The 19,682-nt window shown below is 42.6% G+C and overlaps 1 protein-coding gene across 1 annotated transcript in view; it reads left to right on the forward strand.

The window, feature by feature from the left end:
- Positions 1-19,682, forward strand: part of Pawr (pro-apoptotic WT1 regulator) — an 84,632-nt gene that overhangs the window by 57,640 nt on the left and 7,310 nt on the right. The window contains exon 3 of the mRNA XM_052753296.1: positions 4,943-4,977. Within this exon, the coding sequence (XP_052609256.1) occupies positions 4,943-4,977 (35 nt within the window). The remainder of the gene's footprint in view (positions 1-4,942; positions 4,978-19,682) is intronic.

Below are 19,682 nucleotides of genomic sequence, written 5' to 3' on the forward strand. Positions count from 1 at the left end.
ATTATTCTATTGGTGGATGACATAATCTGATGGCATTACTGGGATATGGTTCCTAGTCCGAAAGGGGGGCCATGTCGTGTGTTCAGTCATTATGAAGTAGGCCTCTCTGCCCTCTTGCATGCAGCTCTGCTTCACAACAGGCCTGTAGCAATGGAGACACCCAGCCATGGGCCAAAATCTCTGAAACTAGGAAGGAGGGAGTTTAAGCCAACTTCCTTTGAAGTTGTTTATCCTGAATTTTGTCACAGTAATGAAAGGCCAATCAACACACCTTTGACTTTGCAGTATTGTATCCGGGCTGTATTGCGTCATACTTTTTCACTTGATACTGTAAATGGACTTCTGCAGTAGTCCACGAGGGGCTTCTGTATTATTTTTCACAGATGCAGAATATTCCATTTTGCATAGAGATGTACTAAAATTTCAAGCTAAATTTTGTTAAGGTTGCTTATAGATTTTTTTGCTATTAAAAACAGTACAGTATAGGAAAATCTTGAACACATTCCTTTGCACATGTGTGATAAAATCCTAACACTGGAATTGCTGGGTGAAAAGAAGTGTATGTTTGGAATTTTTATATTTCTGACATGCCTTTGTAGATATTCCAGCATGAACTTTTTTTTTGGTTTTCAAGATAGGGTTTCTCTGTGTAGCTTTGGTGCCTGTCCTGAAACTTGCTCTGTAGACCAGGCTGGCCTTGAACTCACAGAGATCCGCCTGCCTCTGTGTCCCGAGTGCTGGGATTAAAGGTGTGGACCACCACCACTCAACTGAACTTTTTTTTTTTTTTTAATATTTAAAACTTATTTCAAGCCAAGTGTGTTTGCACATGTCAGTAATTCTACCACACTGGCTATTCAGAGCCAGCTTCTGTTACACACTAAGTTAGAAGCCCGCCTAGGAAACCTTGGAACCTGCATTCAAACAAATAAACAACACAAAAAACTTATTTTCAGTAGCATAGAATTTCTTTTTAAACCTTACTAATTAGCACAAATTAGCCACTAATGGTAATCATGAATGTTTAATATCTCTTACTCTTCTAAGCACCAATAATGACAATTTTATGTATCAAACCATTTGCGTTTTGAATTGTTTTCTTTGACTAAATTTACAGAGAAAAGCTTATGATTGAAAATGCACAATGCATTTCCCAGATTAAAAAAAGAAAGAAGGCTGGGCGGTACCGTGGCGCACGCCTTTAATCCCAGCACTCGAGAGGCAGAGGCGGATCTCTGTGAGTTCAAGGCCAGCCTGGTCTACAGAGCGAGTTCCAGGACAGCTGGGGCTGTTACACAGAGAAACCCTGTCATGAAAAAACAAAACAACACAAAACAAAACAAAAAACCAAAAAGGAAAGAAAGAAGGGGGAAAAAGTGCCCTGCTGCATATCATCTAAATCACTTGCAAGATTTATCTGTTTGTTCTCAGTGGTAGTTGCTGAGTGGGCATTAGTAATTTTTACTTCCAAACAGTCTCAACTTGCTGCAGAGTCCCAAGAACATACAGAAAACAGTTTTCCTATGAAACTGCTTCCTGAATACTTGGTTTTCTAAGAACAAGGTCTACCGAGTGAGCACATCACTTCACTCATACTCGGGCCTCATTAAAGTTTTTCTAGTCGCCCCAATCCTGTCCCAAGGCAGAGCAGAGGAATTCAATTCAAATCCTATGCTGCTGTCACTGCCTCTGACCCTCCCTCGGGCTGAGAGCGCTCGGTAGTCTTTCCCGACCTTTCCCATCCCTAACCTGTTTGAAAATTTTTAAAGACTACAGATGAATTGATGACATAGCCAAAAATTTGGGTTGAGCCATGTTTACTTATGGGAAGCTCAAATGTGTAAAGAATCGGAGAAAAAGCAGGGCTTTTTTTCTGTGAGTTCAAGGCCAGCCTGGTCTACAGAGCGAGTTCCAGGACAGGCTCCAAAGCTACACAGAGAAACCCTGTCTTGAAAGACAAAACAAAACAAAAAAAGCAGAGAAAGTCTCCTGCGCTCATTGCTTGTAGAAAGTACAACTGAACTTGATCGGAGTTTTGGAAGTCCCAGGGACCATGTAATGAGATCCTTTGAAAACCCCAGGTCTGTTACGCAATAGATTTCAAGTCTCCTTTTCCTGACATAATCTTCCTTGCCAGGGTATAGTTTATACCGCTCAAGGGAGGAGGAAGTACCTGTGCGGAGCTGCGTAAATGCTGGCAAAGCACAAACTGGTTTGCGTGAGTTTTAAATAAAACTCCGGCCTCGTTGGAACATAGAACAGTCCACAGGAAATCTCAGGAACACGGTCCTCACAAGTACAGGAGCAGTTGAGGTCCTGTGATGTGTAAACCAATGGAAGGCATACATGAAATCAGATCAGAGTCACAAGCCGAGGGAGATTAGCTCACACATAGAGTGGACTTGTCAAGTTTTGCAGCAGTTACCTGTGGTTATTAACGAAGGTCCCTAGTAATTACAAAGTTAGTTAGCTCCTCTGCTTGGGGATTATTTTATGGTCATGGAAATGAAATTTCTAGCTATGAGATCTACGGTAGAGTTTATATTTGTGTAGAACTCCATTCTCACATGGAGGAACAGTGAACATTCTCCCCCTTATAAAAGAATCATGTTGCGCTTACATGGGTAGCTAGAGTTTACATATCTGTTCTTTCCTGTTATTCTCTGGAGATAAGCGTGCTTTTATAAACAGATAATATATTTTACTTAGTTACTACATAAAAGCAAAGACTGACCTTCCTCGTTTTAGGGGATGCCTTTAGAATGACAGAGAAGAAATGTCGTAAACATCTGGCCAAGGTTTTCTTGCTCTCTCTGCATTAAGAGCAGCTGATAGCCAGGCCAGTGAGGTTGTCTTCACATTAGCCAACACAGGAGGCTTCCCAGTAGTTATGAGTTCTGTTCATGAGGATCAGGCCCCACCCAGACACTCCAGGATCCTGTCAGCTGGCTTTTTGGACCCTTGATAACTTCCTGAGTGCTTAGGTTTTGTTGGTTTTATTTTCCTTTCCTGTAATGTTAGATTGCTAAGAAAGTGATTTCTCTAGATTTGGGGGCAGGGACAAGCTTCCAGAAGCTCATATTTTACCTGAGGAATAAGGAATAAAAATGAAACATTGAGATAAGGGTATCTTTTAGTGGTTTACGCCGTTTTAGTGAGAATTCATTGGGAATAAATATATATTGGAAATGTTGACAAAGATTTTATACCCCATTTAGCTTCTAAACTCACACCAACTTTACACTGCCAGCCTATTGTACCGATTGCTCTGTTCTCGTATATCCTGTAATCCCACAATACAGTGGGCATTACTGCTGCTTCCTGTTCGGGCACCGGGAGAAACCTGAACCCATGGTCTCAGTTGCATGTCTGGTTGGAAGGTGGCTTGGCTCTTCCTCCCGATCGGTTTGCCCGACTCTTGCCAGGGTTGCTATGCTGTGGCGTGAGTTAGTTGCGGTCCGTCGTTAGTGTTTCGCCATAGGACTGGTCACCTTATAAAGCGAGCTGATTCTTTCATTTTAACCAGACCAGAAATTCTTTAATTATATAATCTCCTTTAGACATAACACTGTTATCAGTTTGAAAGGGGCTCACCGCTTAAGTTTGATGTCTTTTATTGAGATGAAACTGAAAACGTATGTGAGGAACCCAGGCTTATCACAGTTACTGCCTACTTATTTGCACAGTAATTTTCCACCCCAGTTAATATTAACTTTGAGCAGTCTGTCTGTCTCCTTTTTATTTTTGTAGCTTAGGATCATTGCAGTAATATGTACTTTTGTTATTTTTAGCTATAGTTTTAAAAAGTTAATTTCTCTCTCTCTCTCTCTCTCTCTCTCTCTCTCTCTCTCTCTCTCTCTCTGTGGTGCTATATGTTTTTTAAGTTTTTATTATTTATTTTATGTGTATGTGTATATCTATGTATGTGTATGTGTATATCTATGTAAGTGCAAGTGTCAACAGAGGCCAGAAGAGGGCACCGGGCTGCTGGGGTCATGTAGATGGCTGCGGGCTGCTGGTGGGGAACTGGGGTTATGTTAATGGTTGTGAGCAGCTGGTGGGGAGCTTGGATTTGAATTTGAGCCCTACAGGAGCAGCCAGTGCTTTTAGGGTTCAGACATCTCACTTGCCCCATTTCCTTGTTTGTTTTTGTTTTTTGTTTGTTTTTGTTTTAGTCTTGGATGTCCTAGAAGTCATTTTGTAGGCCAGGCTGGTCTCAACTCACAGAGATCCTTTTGACTTTGCCTTCTGAGTGCTGGGATTAAAAGCGTGCACCACCAGGCCAACTTCGTTTTTTTGTTGTTTTTTAAAATGAGGCCATAATGAAAAACAGGGAGGTAATATGAAGACTATAATGATTGGTTGGAGAAGTACCTTAGAAGGACAGAATGCTTGCTGAGCACACTCAAGCCCTTGGGATCGATCCCCTGCCATAATCTGGGTGTGATGGCACGCATATATAATCCCGACACTCAGAGGTGGAAGCAGGAAGATCAGAAGTTCAAGGCTATCCTCAGCCTCCCAGCAGGTTCCAGACTTTCACCTGAAGAAGAGGAAGAGGAAGAGGAAGAGGAAGAGGAAGAAGAAGAAGAAGAAGAAGAAGAAGAAGAAGAAGAAGAAGAAGAAGAAGAAGAAGGAAGAAGAAAGTTGTAACAGTTGTGGTTTTTGAATATTTATGCTACACCCCATATTTATTTTCTAAGCTTTTAAAATATTCCGGGCTGAAGAGATGGCTTAGCCATTAAAGGCTAGGCTCACAACCAAAGTATTTCAGTATTTAAAACATAGTTGGTTTGGGCTGAAAAACCAGATAACAGGCTCATTTTGTGTGATCAGCCAGTGAGAGGCATTCTTAGTGCAAGCACAGTTGTTACTGTTTTTCTGCAATCTCTAGTTGTGTATTGACGCACACACAGCTGATTTCTCATATTTTACTTTACAGGACCCGTCAAGAACAGTTCCAGGCAGATACAAGAGGTAAGAATCGTGGCATTGTTACTTACAGGCTTGAGGAGAGTGCCTGTCTTGATGTTGATTTGACTATAACTAGAACTGCTTTGAGTCACTGTCTTCAGAAGCAAAAAAACAGAACCAAAGTATTGTGTTCTTCAGAAGAAATTCCCTTGTAGACAGAAGTATTGCATCAGTCAGCCCCGGCTTTCTGTCCCTTCCCGGAGCCTTTGAAAACTCTCCGCGCCGTGAATCTTCATGGGTCTTAAATAGAAACTTAGAATTGGTTTTCCTCTGTAGAGTTACACATGGACAGTACAATACGTGTAATAACAAAATGCCATAAACGACAGGTTTGAGGACCATTGTTAAATATATCTGTGCTTAACAAATCTAGGCCTAATCTTAAAACACCTCTGAGTTTGGTAACGATAACCAGGCCAATTTGTTATCCTGTAGATATATTAGTCAAATGGACTTCTCAAGTTCTGTTTTTCTCTTATAAGTGTATTTTATAAGCATGCATACACACACACACACACACACACACACACACACACACACACACACACGAGCAGTTAGACTGCAGGTCTTTTTTTTATTATTATTATTATAGACCATAGATGTGATGTTGACAGTTTTAAGAAGCAGGTTTAGACTTCTCTATGAAACTCTGAACCACTAAGAGCTTTAGCCTTGTCGTTTCATAGGAGGCCAAGCATAATGACAAAATGCCGTAAACTAGTTGGCTTACACAAGAGGACCGGGGAGCCAGCCTGCCCGGTCGGTGGTGGCGGGGTGGTCGTGGCGGCAATGTTCGTGGTATATGTTGGGGAAAGGGGTGGTCTCTAAGACCCGGTTTGCAGTTGGGCATCTTGCTGTGTTCTTTGTCAGAGTTGACATCAAATCCTCTGTCCTGCTATGGGTACTAACCACATCGTGAGGATGTCCACCCCCATGACGCCATGTGAAGTTAATTCTTTCGCAGCACTGGCGTCTCCAGAGCCGTCACATGGGCAATTAGGGCTTCAGTACCTCTTTGGTGCACCACATCACGGCACCTTCTTCCCTGAGGAGACCACAAAGGTTGCCAAGCGGGTGCTATAGTTAGAGAAGGGTTTTATTGAGATGTTAAGATGCTCATGTATCTCAATCATGTGGCTTTCATGGTTGGCTTGTAAGGTAGATCAAATACGTACTTGTATTCTATAGATAAAGGAAGCAGGATTTAAAAGGTAGAATAGTTTCCTGAAAATTCAAACCTACCTGCTAGCAGATATTAGATCTGAGTTCAGATGGTCTCACTCCAGCTCAGATGTGTAACTAAATACACAAGGTCATCCCGAGACTTACACACATCAAACCTTTGCTTTTGTCTGTTCATATGTTAAAGGGTAGGATTTTTACTAATTAAGAACTCTCAGCTTTAGTACCAGGCAAGCACAGATAACATGTAATTGTGTTTTTATCTTTGGTGGGATCTGTGATGAGGAGAAGGATGAACCAGTGCTCCCAAACATCCCAGACCCATAGGAAGCACTTGATGTTTGCTGCTGCTTTTATGTTTTATGTCTACACAATCTTGGTGTGCATGTAATGAAACATGCTTCTTTAATGTAGTGCCAAGTAGGTTTTATTTTTACCATGACTAGATTCATCCAAACAGAAATAAATTTTCTTTTGCAGAAAACCATGGCCAAATTAGCTTTGATTTGAACCATTCACAGATATATTTTCAAAAGAAAGAAAAATTACCATCCTTGTTTTATTTGTTTGGGAAACAAAGATAAAATTTGATAATTTTATCAACTGTGTTATACGTATTTATTCTAATTGAAATTTAAATTATAAACAGCACTTTCATATTGGTGTTCTTGAATTGGATTCAATGGGGAAATACTTAATTTTTTTCCCCTGTAAATTCTCACCAAGGGCCCAGCAGTTTGGCATGAGGACTGCTTTTGCAGAGGACCAGAGTTCGATTCCTAACACCACCTCAGGGGGCTCACAACTGCTGGTATCTCTGGCTCTGTCACCCTCTTCTGGCCTCTGTAGGCACTGCACTTATGCACGGACACACACACACACACACACACACACACACACACACACACACACACACTCTCTAAAACAGTAACAGAAACAGTCGTCTCCAAAGCTGTTACAAAATTGCTGTTGTGTTAAATTAGTAAGAAATTGTTTCCCATGGTATGTTTTTTATTTTTTATTTTTTTATTTTTAGGGTTTGAAACCATTATTTTCCATGTGACATGTTATCTGCGTACACTTTTATTTTTGTAGCCGAAAGCATGTGATTTGTTACTTTCCAGCTTTCAAAGATCTAGCCCTGATTAATATGGCTAAGAATACTTTTACATAGCCAAAAGCACCCGAGAGGACCAGGGGAATGGTGAGTTTGAGGCTAGGCTGAGCTGTTTTGGCGAGAACCTGGTTTTAAATGAGTAAATAGTGAAGTTTAAATTTGTAGTGAGTTTTCATCGAGTTGGAATGACTCTTCCAATAGAGTCATAGTGTAGAGCTGGGAGTCTGTATCTGAAAGTACCCGGTCTCCGTCTCCCAGGACTCTCTTACACGGTCTGTCAACAGTTCATTACTTTCACCAATCTGTCAGCAAGCTGTAGCAGCGATCAGAGAACGGGCGTCTGTCTCTTGACACATGGGGACGGCAAAAATGAGGAATGGCCTAAAAGATAAACCACCGCCGCTGCCATCACGTGTGAGACGGTGTTTTCTATACACGACATGACTTGTGCAGACCCAGACGGCAGTGACTGAACGGTCTCTAGGGTTTGCGAGTCTCTGGCCCCGAGTGCTCTTCTCGCTCACTAATTCCACACTCATTGTCTCTTATAAATGTTGAGGGGGCAGGTTGTTAGCCCCAGGAAGCGTCAGGCGGGCCATGCGGTGCTTGGACTCCTGTTCATCTAGAAAGTCCTGTGCACACTTCACTGTTTTGCTTTGTTTGTTGTTGTTGTTTTCATTTTAAATTTTACATCTTGGGAGACGAAGACTGTGGCATTTTTGATATTCGATTTGGGAAAGACGGGACAGCAGCAGGTGTTTGTGGGTTTTTATTTTCCCAGTGTGCCGTTCTGTCAGTAGAGTGTTTAGTCAGTTGGGTTTCTAACACCTTGATTACATTTAGAGAAAGAGAAGGTAGATAGGTGGCACATGCACCCAGCCACACTCACTTCATACATGCATGGAAAAAATAAGAAATGAATTAATTAAAGGTATGGAACAATGAAACAAGCCTAAGGCCTTGGCAAGGATGGGGTTTTCTGGATTAGACTGTGCCACTTGCATTTGAATGTGGAATGCAAGCAACAGGTAGTGAAGCTTTTCTGTTTTACTGTTCTGTAGTGACTCCCTGGGCGTTCAGAAGCACGTCTGGGTCAGTATTAACTGGTTTGTTATGTAAGCTAGTAAGTAATTCTTTTTTTTTTTCTTCTTGGTTTTTCGAGACAGGGTTTCTCTGTGTAGTTTTGATGCCTGTCCTGGAGCTCACTCTGTAGCCCAGGTTGGCCTCGAACTCACAGAGATCCGCCTGGCTCTGCCTCCCGGGTGCTGGGATCAAAGGCGTGCGCCACCACCTCCCCGGTGTAAGTAATTCTTTTATTGGTGGTGGAGTTCAAGACAGCCTTGGCTGTCCTGGAACTTACTTGGTAGACCAGGTTGGCCTGGAACTCACTGGGATCTGCCTACCTCTGCCTCCCGAGTGCTGGGGTTAAAGGGGTGCGCCACTACGGCGCAGCTAATAAGTACTTCTTAATGCTCTTCCTATGCAAGTTACACAAGTTACATCTGCATGCCCATTATACAGTCACAGCCTGCTGGCACCAAGTAGACCTCTAGTACCTATAGGAGAAAAGGGGCTTAAGTTCAGTGAACATTACTTAAGCCATATTCTCTTTGACCAGAAATTGTGCTACGAGAGAAAACTGCGGGTCTCATCTAACAGTTCTGTAGTTAACGTAACTTTACCGTTACTTTTCTTCTTTGACAGTTTCCTTCAACTCCTGAGAATGTAGGGGTTGATCCTCACATACTGTTGTTCCATACCTTTAATTAATTCATTTCTTATTTTTTTCTGTGCATGTATGAAGTGAGTGTGGCTGGGTGCATGTGCCAGAACACACATGGGAAGGTGAGAGGAACGTTTCTGCGGGTTCCAGGGGTTCAAGTCAGGCTGCCAGGTGTAGACAGGATCACAGGATGAACAACTTAGAGTTCTCCTTCCATGTTTCCGTGGGATGCTGGGGTTGAACTCAGCTCACAGGTGTTGCATGGTGAGAGGTTTTGCCCATTGAGACATCTTACAGGCCCTGTTTTCTGCCCTTTAAAAGCAACATGCACTTCTTAGTGGAGCTGTGACGAGTACAGAAGGTTAGTATTAATAAAACCTAATCCAGTCATCCCAACCAAACACGGTTGCGGTTAGTTTTATTTTTTATTGCTAATTTGTTTTTCCAAGTGGCTTTTCGTCTTGTACGGATGACAGTAGGTGTGCATTTACACATCCTGTCAGCTCCTCAGTGTGACATGGGTGTCCGCCACTTAATTTCTGCCTTTTCAACATGCACAGCATAGGGATGCAGAAAACCCACAGCTTTGGGAAGCCACGGTTGCTTTTTTATTTGAGGAAAGAGTGAGCATGATTTTTTTTTTCTAAGACAGAGTTTCTAAACTGTGTAACAGCCCTGGCTGTCCTGGAACTCACTCTGTAGCCCAGGCTGGCCTCGAACTCATAGAGATCCACCTGCCTCTGCCTCCCGAGTGCTGGGATTAAAGGCGTGCGCCACCACTGCCCGGCTTGATTTTTTTAAGACCAACATTCTCTTCAAAGTCTGCTCTGATGTAATGCCTGCTTTGGAAAGGAAGTTGGTCTTGGTTGGTGCCTTAGGGGACAAGCTTACTCTTCCTCAGATTTCCCGTTGTATGTGCGTACGTTTTGTTTAGAAGGAATACAAGGTGGGTACATAAAATGACACCCGTTTTCAGCTACATAGGGGCATTCAAAACCCAGTCAGGTGGCAGCCTGCTGTCCCTGTGGGTGGTGTGACTTCCAGTCGGACATCAGATTATCCCATCCCTCCTTCCCCACCCTCTTCCTCCTCCTCCTCCTCCTCCTCCTCCTCCTCCTCCTCCTCCTCCTCCTCCTTCTCCTCCTCCTCCTCCTCCTCCTCCTCCTGAGCTACAGGAAACTCTTTATGATGCCAGCTTCCATAAACATACTTCATCTTTTCATAATAAAATGCCATATTTATGGATTTCTTAAATATTTAATGTATTTAGGACTGTGGTAATGTGTCTCTTCACACACCAGCCCACCCCCATCCAAGTAGTTTTGGAGATTATGTCTTTAGCTCCATTTTCTCTATAATCCTCTGGTTTGTGTTGAGTGGTTTTGTATCATGCACTGTTTTTTTTTAAATAATTTATTTAAATTGATTTTATGTGCATTGGTGTGAAGATATCAGATCCTCTGGAACTGGACAGTTGTGAGCTGCCATGTGGTTGCTGGGAATTGAACCCGGGTCCTCTGGAAGAGCAAACCAGGGCTCTTAACCGCTGAGCCATCTCTCCAGCCCCCATGCACTGGTTTTCACGAGCAGATTTGGTTGCAGTACAGGAGGCTTCCCTCTGGGTAGATGGCTTCATAAACCAAATCTTTGCCTCTATTGGCGTGGAAAGACTCCTCTTCTATAACGTGAATGTATTTGATTTGAGATACTCTGAGCAGACTCTTCAAGATTTTAAAATGTTATTTTGTGTATGCCTGTATATGTGCCTGGTGCCAGCAAAGGTCAGGGGAGGGCTCGAGACCCTAGAGAACTGGACTTAGATGATGGTGAGCTGCCATGTGCATGCTGGGAACCAAATCTGGGTCCTTTGCAAGAACAAGTGCTCATAAGCACTGAGCCATTCCTCCAGCCCCTGAACAAATACTCTTAATTTATACATTTCAGAGGATGGAAGGGATGCAGGGATGAATTGACCTTACTGGCAGGCATCCTTAGTTGGCACTGCTCAGGTTATCTCACATTTCTGCTTTTCTCTAAGCCAGCAGTCACCACATGAGCATGGGGGTAAGTGAAACTGAGAAACCCTTTGAGTAAAAAATAAAAATTTGGCCAGGCAGTGGTGGCGCATGCCTTTAATCTCAGCACTCTGGAGGCAGAGCCACACGGATCTCTGAGTTCGAGGCCAGCCTGGTCTATAGAGCAAGATCCAGGACAGGCACCAGAACTACACAGAGAAACCCTGTCTCAAAAAACAAACAAACAAACAAACAAAAACTTGTCTGGAAAGACAATCAGAACTTTGGGATGGAGCTGTGGCCCTTTCGTGGAAAGCGATTCCTTCTGAAACTCCTCCCTGTTCCTTGCAGGGAGTATGTGTCACAGTTTTCGTAGAGTCTGGGTGTTGGCTTTGAGTTCAAGTTGTGTGTGCTTGCGTTTCAAGAAGGGGAGGAGCAGGGCAGGTCGTGGTACCCAGCAGGGCGGTGAAAGCCTGGGGGTGTACAGCCCAGCAGTGTGCTCACTGGTTACTTAGAAGGTCGTGATCCGTCCGACACCTCTGAATGTTGGATACCCATTGTTTAATAGGATTTTACCCATGAGTCTTGTATTTCATCCCCTTGCTGAGCTTTAAAGTGTCCGTATTAGTGGAAAATTCCTCTGCCTGTAATCTCTTAATGCTACCAATCTCATTCTCATGAGAGCTTTAGAATAACAGTGTTATTTTCCTGAGCGCGGCAGTACCCTCTCATCTTTCACAGATGTGAAAATTCCCAGGAGGGGAAAACTTCCAGTAAAGGGGGTGCCATTTGTCTTTGATGATCCTGCTTATTAGTTTCCCTTTACTGACCATCATATTTAATATCTTTGTGGCCAAGAGTAGACGGTTCTCGATGGATCTTGGGTCTGTGTTAACATTCCTAACCGGAACATCGCAAACCTTTTGGAGTTCATGAGACAATTTTTCATTCTGAATATTTTCCATTGTGCATATCTGACCTACAAAATAGGTTGAAAACATTTCTGTTTTAGGATAAACAGCTAAATTTGGCAACGAAATCAAGTAACACAGTCTCATGATTATGACTGCATTTCTTTCAAATCTAGTATGTATGAGGGGAATAGAGAGCTGATTTAATTTTTCAGCAGTTATTCTTTGCTTTTACACGTACATAGGATTTCATTATGTATTGACATGCCTGACGTTCAAGGGTCTTCCAGCTAATAAGTGAAACTTCTAAAACTTGGTTGTGTCATTTTTTTAATTGTTGTTTACTTGTTCATGTTTACAGAGTAATGTAATAATTCACTGCACACTTACAGTGTAATGGTCAAATTAGGGCAGTTAGGATATCCAATCCCTTATGTTGGTTATATGACTATTGTAGGAATTTCTGTACTCATATTTATTCTAAAGTATATCATAAACTATTGTGGACTAAATTCCCCTACTGTGATCTAGAATACCATAGCAAATTCCTCCTGTGTATCTATATATTTGTATACATTATGTAATCTCCACGTGTTCTCTCTCTCTCTCTCTCTCTCTCTCTCTCTCTCTCTCTCTCTCTCTTACACACACACACACACACACACACACACACACACACACACACACACTCCCCAGTCTCTAGTGGTCACTGCTCTCCTGTTCTCTCTGAGATGATAGACCTTTGTACCCGGCCTACGTGCCTTTCACCTAACATGTCTTTCGTTTCTCCACAAGTGACGCGAGTTGGTTCTTTTTATTTACGCTGGACAGTACATTCTTATGTATCAATGCTGCTGCATTTTCTTTTTTGTGTTGGGTCAAAGTTCTTTGCTAGTTTCATGCACATATAGAGTGCATTTCGCTTACATCTACCCTTACCCTCCTCTGTCTCCACCACCCTTTTTATTCTCTGTCCCCATGCTTTTCTTCACTTGTGCGTGTAGCTGAAGTTTTCCTAGTCCTGCCTGGCCCACAGTCAGGACAAATCTCTCTCACCCGCCAGTCCCGCAGCTGCTCGGACCCAAGCAAACACACAGTGACTTATATTGCTTATAAACTGTATGGCCGTGGCAGGCTTCTTGCTATCTAGTTCTTATATCTTAAATTAACCCATTTCTATAAATCTATACCTTGCCACGTGGCTTGTGGCTTACCAGTACCTTACATGTTGGCAGCTGGCAACTCCTGACTCAGCCTTCTTCCACCCAGCATTCTTCTCTCTCCTTGTCCCGCCTACACTATCCTTCCTGCCTGGCTACTGGTCAATCAGCATTTTATTTATCAATCATAGAACAACATATATTCACAGCATACAGGACATCCCACAGCATGCATGCCTTTCTTGTGTCTTGTGACCCTTTCATTGATTAAGTCCTTCAGTTTCCTCAATTTCTGCTGGTTTCTTTTTTTTTAGGATTCTTATTGCCATTGAATTTCTCATTGATCTCATGGATGTGTCCTTCACTTGTTGAATGATTTACTTATATTCTGTTGTATCCCATTGGGTTTCCTTGGTATCGTTATTTTGAATTTTCTTTTCAACATCTTAATAGATAGGTCTTTCACATTGGCGTCATCTTTTAGTGCAGTGGTTCTCAACCTTCCTACTGCTGTGACTCTTTAATACAGTTCCTCATGTTGTGGTGACCCCTAACCATGAAATTATCTTTGTTGATACTTCGTAACTCTAATTTTGCTACTGTTTTGAATCATAATGCAAATATCTGATATGCAGGATATCTGATATGTGACCCCGTGGAAAGGGTCATGTGACCTGCCAGTTGAGAACCACTATTCTAGGGTTACTCTGTTCTGTTCTGTTGGAAATATGCAATGTTGTGGTATTTGCTCCGCCCATGGCCTTGGGCTATATGGCCCGAAGGGGGTGGTGCTTCCTGCCGTTGTACGTGACCTCTTATAAGGAGTTGGAGAAGGGTCACGTGCCCCTTCTCCCTGCTCCTACCTGCGAGGTGGATTTGCTCCCAGTCAGATCAGAGGACAACTTCAGCTGTCAACTCTGCTTCGTATTCGTGAGTGTATTTCCTCAAGTTATAGCTTAATAAATTCTGTTACCCATGTAATAGACTCAGGTGGATTGATCGTAATAAGTGGTGCCCAACGTGGGGCACGAACCCACAACCCTGAGGTTAAGAGTCTCATGCTCTACCAACTGAGCTAGCCGGGCATGTGACCCTTCTTCAACTCCTTATAAGAGGTCATGTACTATGGCAGGAAGCACCACCTCTTTTGGGCTGTATAGCCCAAGGTCATGGGTGGAGCAAACACCACTACAATGCTCCTTTGTGTTTTCTTGTCTCCTGTGTTCCTATGTTGTCTCCACAGCGGCTGTGCTGTCTTCTTTCAATTTTTTTTGTCGTAGGTTTTCCAGGGGCAAACCTTTTTCCTTTGCATGGATTGTAGGGGTCATTTAAATGGATGTCGTGGCTTTGGTTACCAGTGTAGAAGTGTGGCCTCCCATAGGATTCTTTTTCCAGCCACAGTTATCATCGCCTGGGCTGTCTAAACTGCAGGTATTTGTGGAGGCAGTAGTTTAGCTTCTTGGTCGACACAGGCACCCAGAGTGTGAGGACCACAGGTCCTGCTGAAAGACGGGTCCAAATGGCAGTGGTCCAGCTGCAAGGCTGGGGTGCCATTTGCAGAAGGGCAAACATGCAACACTGAGTATTAATGGTTGGGAGGTGACTGCAGAGGGGTAGGTACCTCTAGGACCTTGCAGAAGCACACGCGCTGACGGCACCAAGCTCTCTCTGTCAGTGTAATCTGCAATGCTCCAGGATGCCGAGTTAGCATGTTCTCAGGCCCCGTGATAGGATCAAAAGTCATGGCGAGACATCTGGTGTCAGTATCTAGCGTGGGGCTCGGGCTGATAAGAGGCCTATGAGGCCTCTCAGAAGAGTGCTGATGACTGAGACCTCAGTTGAAGCACCAAGTAGGAGTTGGGAGGAGAGAGACCTTTGTACTAAGCATGCCAGTGCACCTGGCTGGAGCCGTGCTACCTAATCTTGAGGTGCAGGGCGTTGCGTAGACTGGTGTTGTAGGATCACAGTTCTCCAGCTGATCTAGCCAGGTTCATGAGATGGCAGCTTTCTCCACAAGCGTGTCAACACCTTTGTGGGACTCCAGGGATGACAGGATCCAGTGTCTACTGTTCCTCGGAGCAGCTCTGTTCTTCGGGTGGCTGTGTGCTATATGGGAATTTGGGCTCTAAGCGGTAGCAGAGAGGTCCCGAGTGTGTTCCTCCTCCTGTGAGCTGAAGTGTGCATAGACGTCAGGCAGGTCCTCAAAGTAGAGTCAGAGCCAGTGAGGACTGAGGAACTCTTCTGTTGTTAGAACTGTTGTACATGGTTGATCGTGGAGACTCACGGAGTTACCCCTGGCTTGGGGTAGGAGTCACATTTATAGTGTACTTTATTACACTTCATGATGCCATCCCAGGTAGGTCTCCACGGGTGTCTGAGTTCCCACACTCTCCCTGAGGCATTACGATTTTCCTGGGAGGAAAACAGTGATGGCTGTCTGTAGTCAGCCATCTTCTGTCCTCTTTCCAACACATTGTTTTAAGTTTGTCCTTTGAGCAAACCCGGAACCACTAAGAGACGAGTTTTGTTGTTGTTCTCTTCGTCCCTGCTGCCCAGTATTGAAGTTAGACTGTTTGTGCAATGTGTTTATAAGTTATCTAGTTTAGCTAATGACCACAAAATAGGTAAGTCGGGGCTTGGGAACTTTACGAGAAAACGCAGCCAGATACATAAGTGCAGAGGTGATGCCTGACCACGTGGTCGGTCGGGTGGTAAAATACACAAAGTCAGTCTGTTCTCCTAAACTAAAGATGACTGTGAGGTTGTAAGTAAACTTCCTAGACATTTCCAGATTTTACATCCCTGAACTAGCCATTAAAGGCAAATATACAAATGGAAGGTTCTTTGAATTTCTGTATCATGAGGTATTAAATCCTTATTAAATTAGAACCTCAGAAAGAATGAACCACATTCAGTAGTTTCTTAAGATTTAAATAGTCATTTCCTGTAAGCACGAATATTTGGAGCATAAGTAAATAAAACAAATTTTAGTCTCTTTTAATCCTTTGTATTCTATGTTTAGGCAAAACTGATAGTAATTACTATTTTATATGGTATTCATCAATCCCTCAAAATAGTGGGTAAATGAACACACATTCTAATATGGATATGCCATTATAAACAGGAGACTTTTTTTCTGAATTTGAATTAGCTTGAATTCTTCTATAAAATAACTTTTAGGAATGGAGTGGTGGTGGCACACACCTTTAATCCCAGCACGCCAGATGCAGAGGCAGGAGGATCTCTGTGAGTTCGAGGCCAGCCTGGGCTACAGAGCAAGATCCAGGACAGGCTCCAAAACTACACAGAGAAACCCTGTCTCGAAAAACCAAAAAAAAAAAAAAAAAAAAAAGGCTTTTAGGTTTTCTGCTTGCTTTCCTATCCTCTTATCTTCTGTTTACATTTTATGTCCAGATCTGTGGAGATATGTGCAGATATGTGCAGAGGGAATACTGTTCAGATCTGTGCATAAAGTATACTGTTCAGATCTGTGCATAGAGTATATTGTTCAGATCTTTACAGAGTGTATATATACTGCTGTGCATAAGGTATAGTGTTCAGGTATAGGTATAGATTGGTCACTTTTGCATAGTGTGTAGGTTGGGACAAGGACTGTGGGAAGTTGCCTGTTAGTCGGGCACAAGGAGGCTGTTAAAACATATGGTATGTTTATATCAATCATTTGTGACTCCAAAAATGTGTAACAATTGAGGAAGGTACAAGCATTTATTATGCTTAAAAACTCTGTGTTACGCAACCTAAGTCAGAAGCTCATTTTTTAGTAAAAGGGGGACCTGTAGGGTCCTGGCCCCTGTTTTGGGTAACTGTTGCCTTGCTTGCTGACCTTGACCTTGATATCCTCCCTATGCTGATTCCCTCCCGGGTTCCACCCTCCTGAATGCTTAAGGGAAGTCCTTGTCTGTGTATCCTGCATAATGGGCGTTAACAGCTTAGATGCAAGATTGTAAAACATCTGTAGAGAACTTCTGCCCTCTGGGGTTCTCCCATTGTGCTGTAAGCCTGTATTTAAGACCTCCTCCCTCCTTCAATAAACAACATTTGGCATTAAAAAAAAAAAAAAAAAAAAAAACTAGTCATCACAGAACCTTAAAAATCTTGGTGTATCCCATTTAGATCTTGTTTCTCCTTCCTTCTCCCATGTTGAGCTTCCAGTCGTTTTTGAATTAAAAAATAAATAAATAAAAAAAACCTCTGTGTTAATGTTAGTCAGATTTGTGTTCCACAAATAAAATAGTTTAAATATAGAATTGACTACCAAAATAAATTAAAATGTATTGTCATTATTTTAAGTTTCTGCTTTTCAAAATGTTTCCTAAATCTTAGGAAATTTGTATTTATCTTGGATTCTAATTTACTAACAACTAAGCAAGCTTTACTGGACTTTTTTGATGAGGACAAACACATTTTATCAGATTGTGACAGTAGTAGAAAATTGAATGGTAACAGTAGAAGTCATTCCAAAAAGGTACAGGAAGAGCTTCACAAGTTTGGTTGAGAAATGTCATTTCTCAATATTGCTGAGTTCAGGCTTTAGCCACAATAATAGAGAAGTGCATTGCTTGCAAAGACATATTGAAATGAAACAGTGTAAGTAAGCATTAAAATTTATGTGGTATTTTAATGCAGGACATAAATATGTTCAACATAAATTGATTGATAGAATGCATTTGGCTTCATTGGTATTATCATAATCATTAATTAGTACTTCGTGAGTTTCTTACCAAGTCTTTCTTCAGGTTGCCAATGTTAAAAACAGGACAGAGCCGGGCGGTGGTGGCGCACGCCTTTAATCCCAGCACTCGGGAGGCAGAGGCAGGCGGATCTCTGTGAGTTCGAGGCCAGCCTGGGCTACCAAGCGAGTTCCAGGAAAGGCGCAAAGCTACACAGAGAAACCCTGTCTCGAAAAACCAAAAAAAAAAAAAAAAACAGGACAGAGCTGGAGGAATGGCTCTGCCCTAGATTTCAAAGACCTGAGTTCGATTCTCAGAGCCCACATAAAAAAAAAATCACCATGGCATCCTGAGCCTGCCTCCGTAATCCCTGTACTTCAGGTGCACAGACAGGTGGGTCCTGGAGATTGCCAAGCCTACTCTATTTTGTGAGCTCCGGGCAAACAAAGAGACTCTATCTCAATTTTTAAAAGTGAACAAATAAATGTGAGAGCACTTGAGGGATTATCTGTGCATAGGGTATAGACTAGTCAGATCTTCGTAGTGTGTAGACTGGTAAAGGAACCATGGGGGGTTGCATGTTATTAGAAACAAGACAGTGTTTAAGAAGGTCAGCTCTCAGACAAATAAGAACTTCCATCGACTGATGGACATGTTGTTTATTGGCACAACAAGGAACAATGTGGTGGTATTTTATTTGTGCTCTAACAAATAAAGCTTGCCTGGGGATCCAAGGACAAAGCCAGCCAGCCACTATATTAAACATAGAGGTCAGGCAGTGATAGCACACACCTTTAATTCTAGCGTTTGGGAGGCAGAGATCCATCCAGATCTATATGAGTTCAGGGACACACTGGGAACAGAGCCAGGCATGTTGGCACATGCCTTTAATCTGGAGATCTAGACAGACAGACAGGAAGTGATGTAGCTGGGTGGAGAGAGGAAGTAAAATGGCAGGGCACAGAAAGGTATGTAGGTTCGGGTCATACAGGAAGTCGCTCTCTCTTGGACTGAGGATTTCCACCGCAACATCTGCCCCTGGGTTTAGCAATTCGTGTTACAGAACACGTTGTAAGTTATTTTTCAGTTTCATTGCTGATAGACAGAGCTTGCTGTGTGAATTTTAAAGGGCTACATGTAGTTTGCAGCTTTTGCTTTGCTTTTGTAGTAATACGCTATGATTATGACGAAGAAGCCACATTCAAAAGATGCTGGCGTTTGCATCAGAATGGAAGCGGTGAGCTGCTTCCCTCTTTGAGCAAGCCTCCCTGTGCTAGCTGGACTCCATCAACCGAGTTCACAGTAGTTCACTAAAAGGCATTGGGGGAATGAGCACTAATGCTTTAAATGAGAGTCCTGAAAACTGTTAGCTTCGGGTTGATCTTATCATTCACTCTTGTATGCTAAGTGGTTATACATTGGCTTTCAAAGGGAAAATTTCAGCCAGAAGTATTTGAACTTCAGGCTGAACTTTGGCTGTTTTTGCAAGATAAGAACGGAGTTTGGCCGCCAGCTTTATAAATACGTGCCTGAGGCTGGCTTGGCTGCTGGCACACCCCCACTCCGCACTTCTCTCTTTTTTAATTATCTTAACCTTTTGTGCAAGGAAAGAATGTCAGATGTTTTTCAATGGCAGATAAGATCAAAGAAACAAAAAAAGAAGGTAGAAATTATAGGGTGAAGTTTCTATAGCTTGCCGTCCTGGGTTCATAAATTAGAATAATCGACGAAGTAGGTGGTTGTCAGATCCCTTAAGATCAGATAGGATGAAAAGATCTATGAGTGGGGAAGTTCATACACCAGGAATCCATTTTTCCTCTAAAGGCTGCTTTAGATTTTACAATAAATTTGCATATAAAATATTTCAAGTGGCCATTACTGAAAACGAAAAAATTTTAAAGCATAGGCT

Source organism: Peromyscus californicus, unplaced genomic scaffold (assembly GCF_007827085.1).
Source record: "Peromyscus californicus insignis strain IS unplaced genomic scaffold, ASM782708v3 Scaffold_24__1_contigs__length_46423439, whole genome shotgun sequence".
NCBI lineage: Eukaryota > Metazoa > Chordata > Mammalia > Rodentia > Cricetidae > Peromyscus > Peromyscus californicus.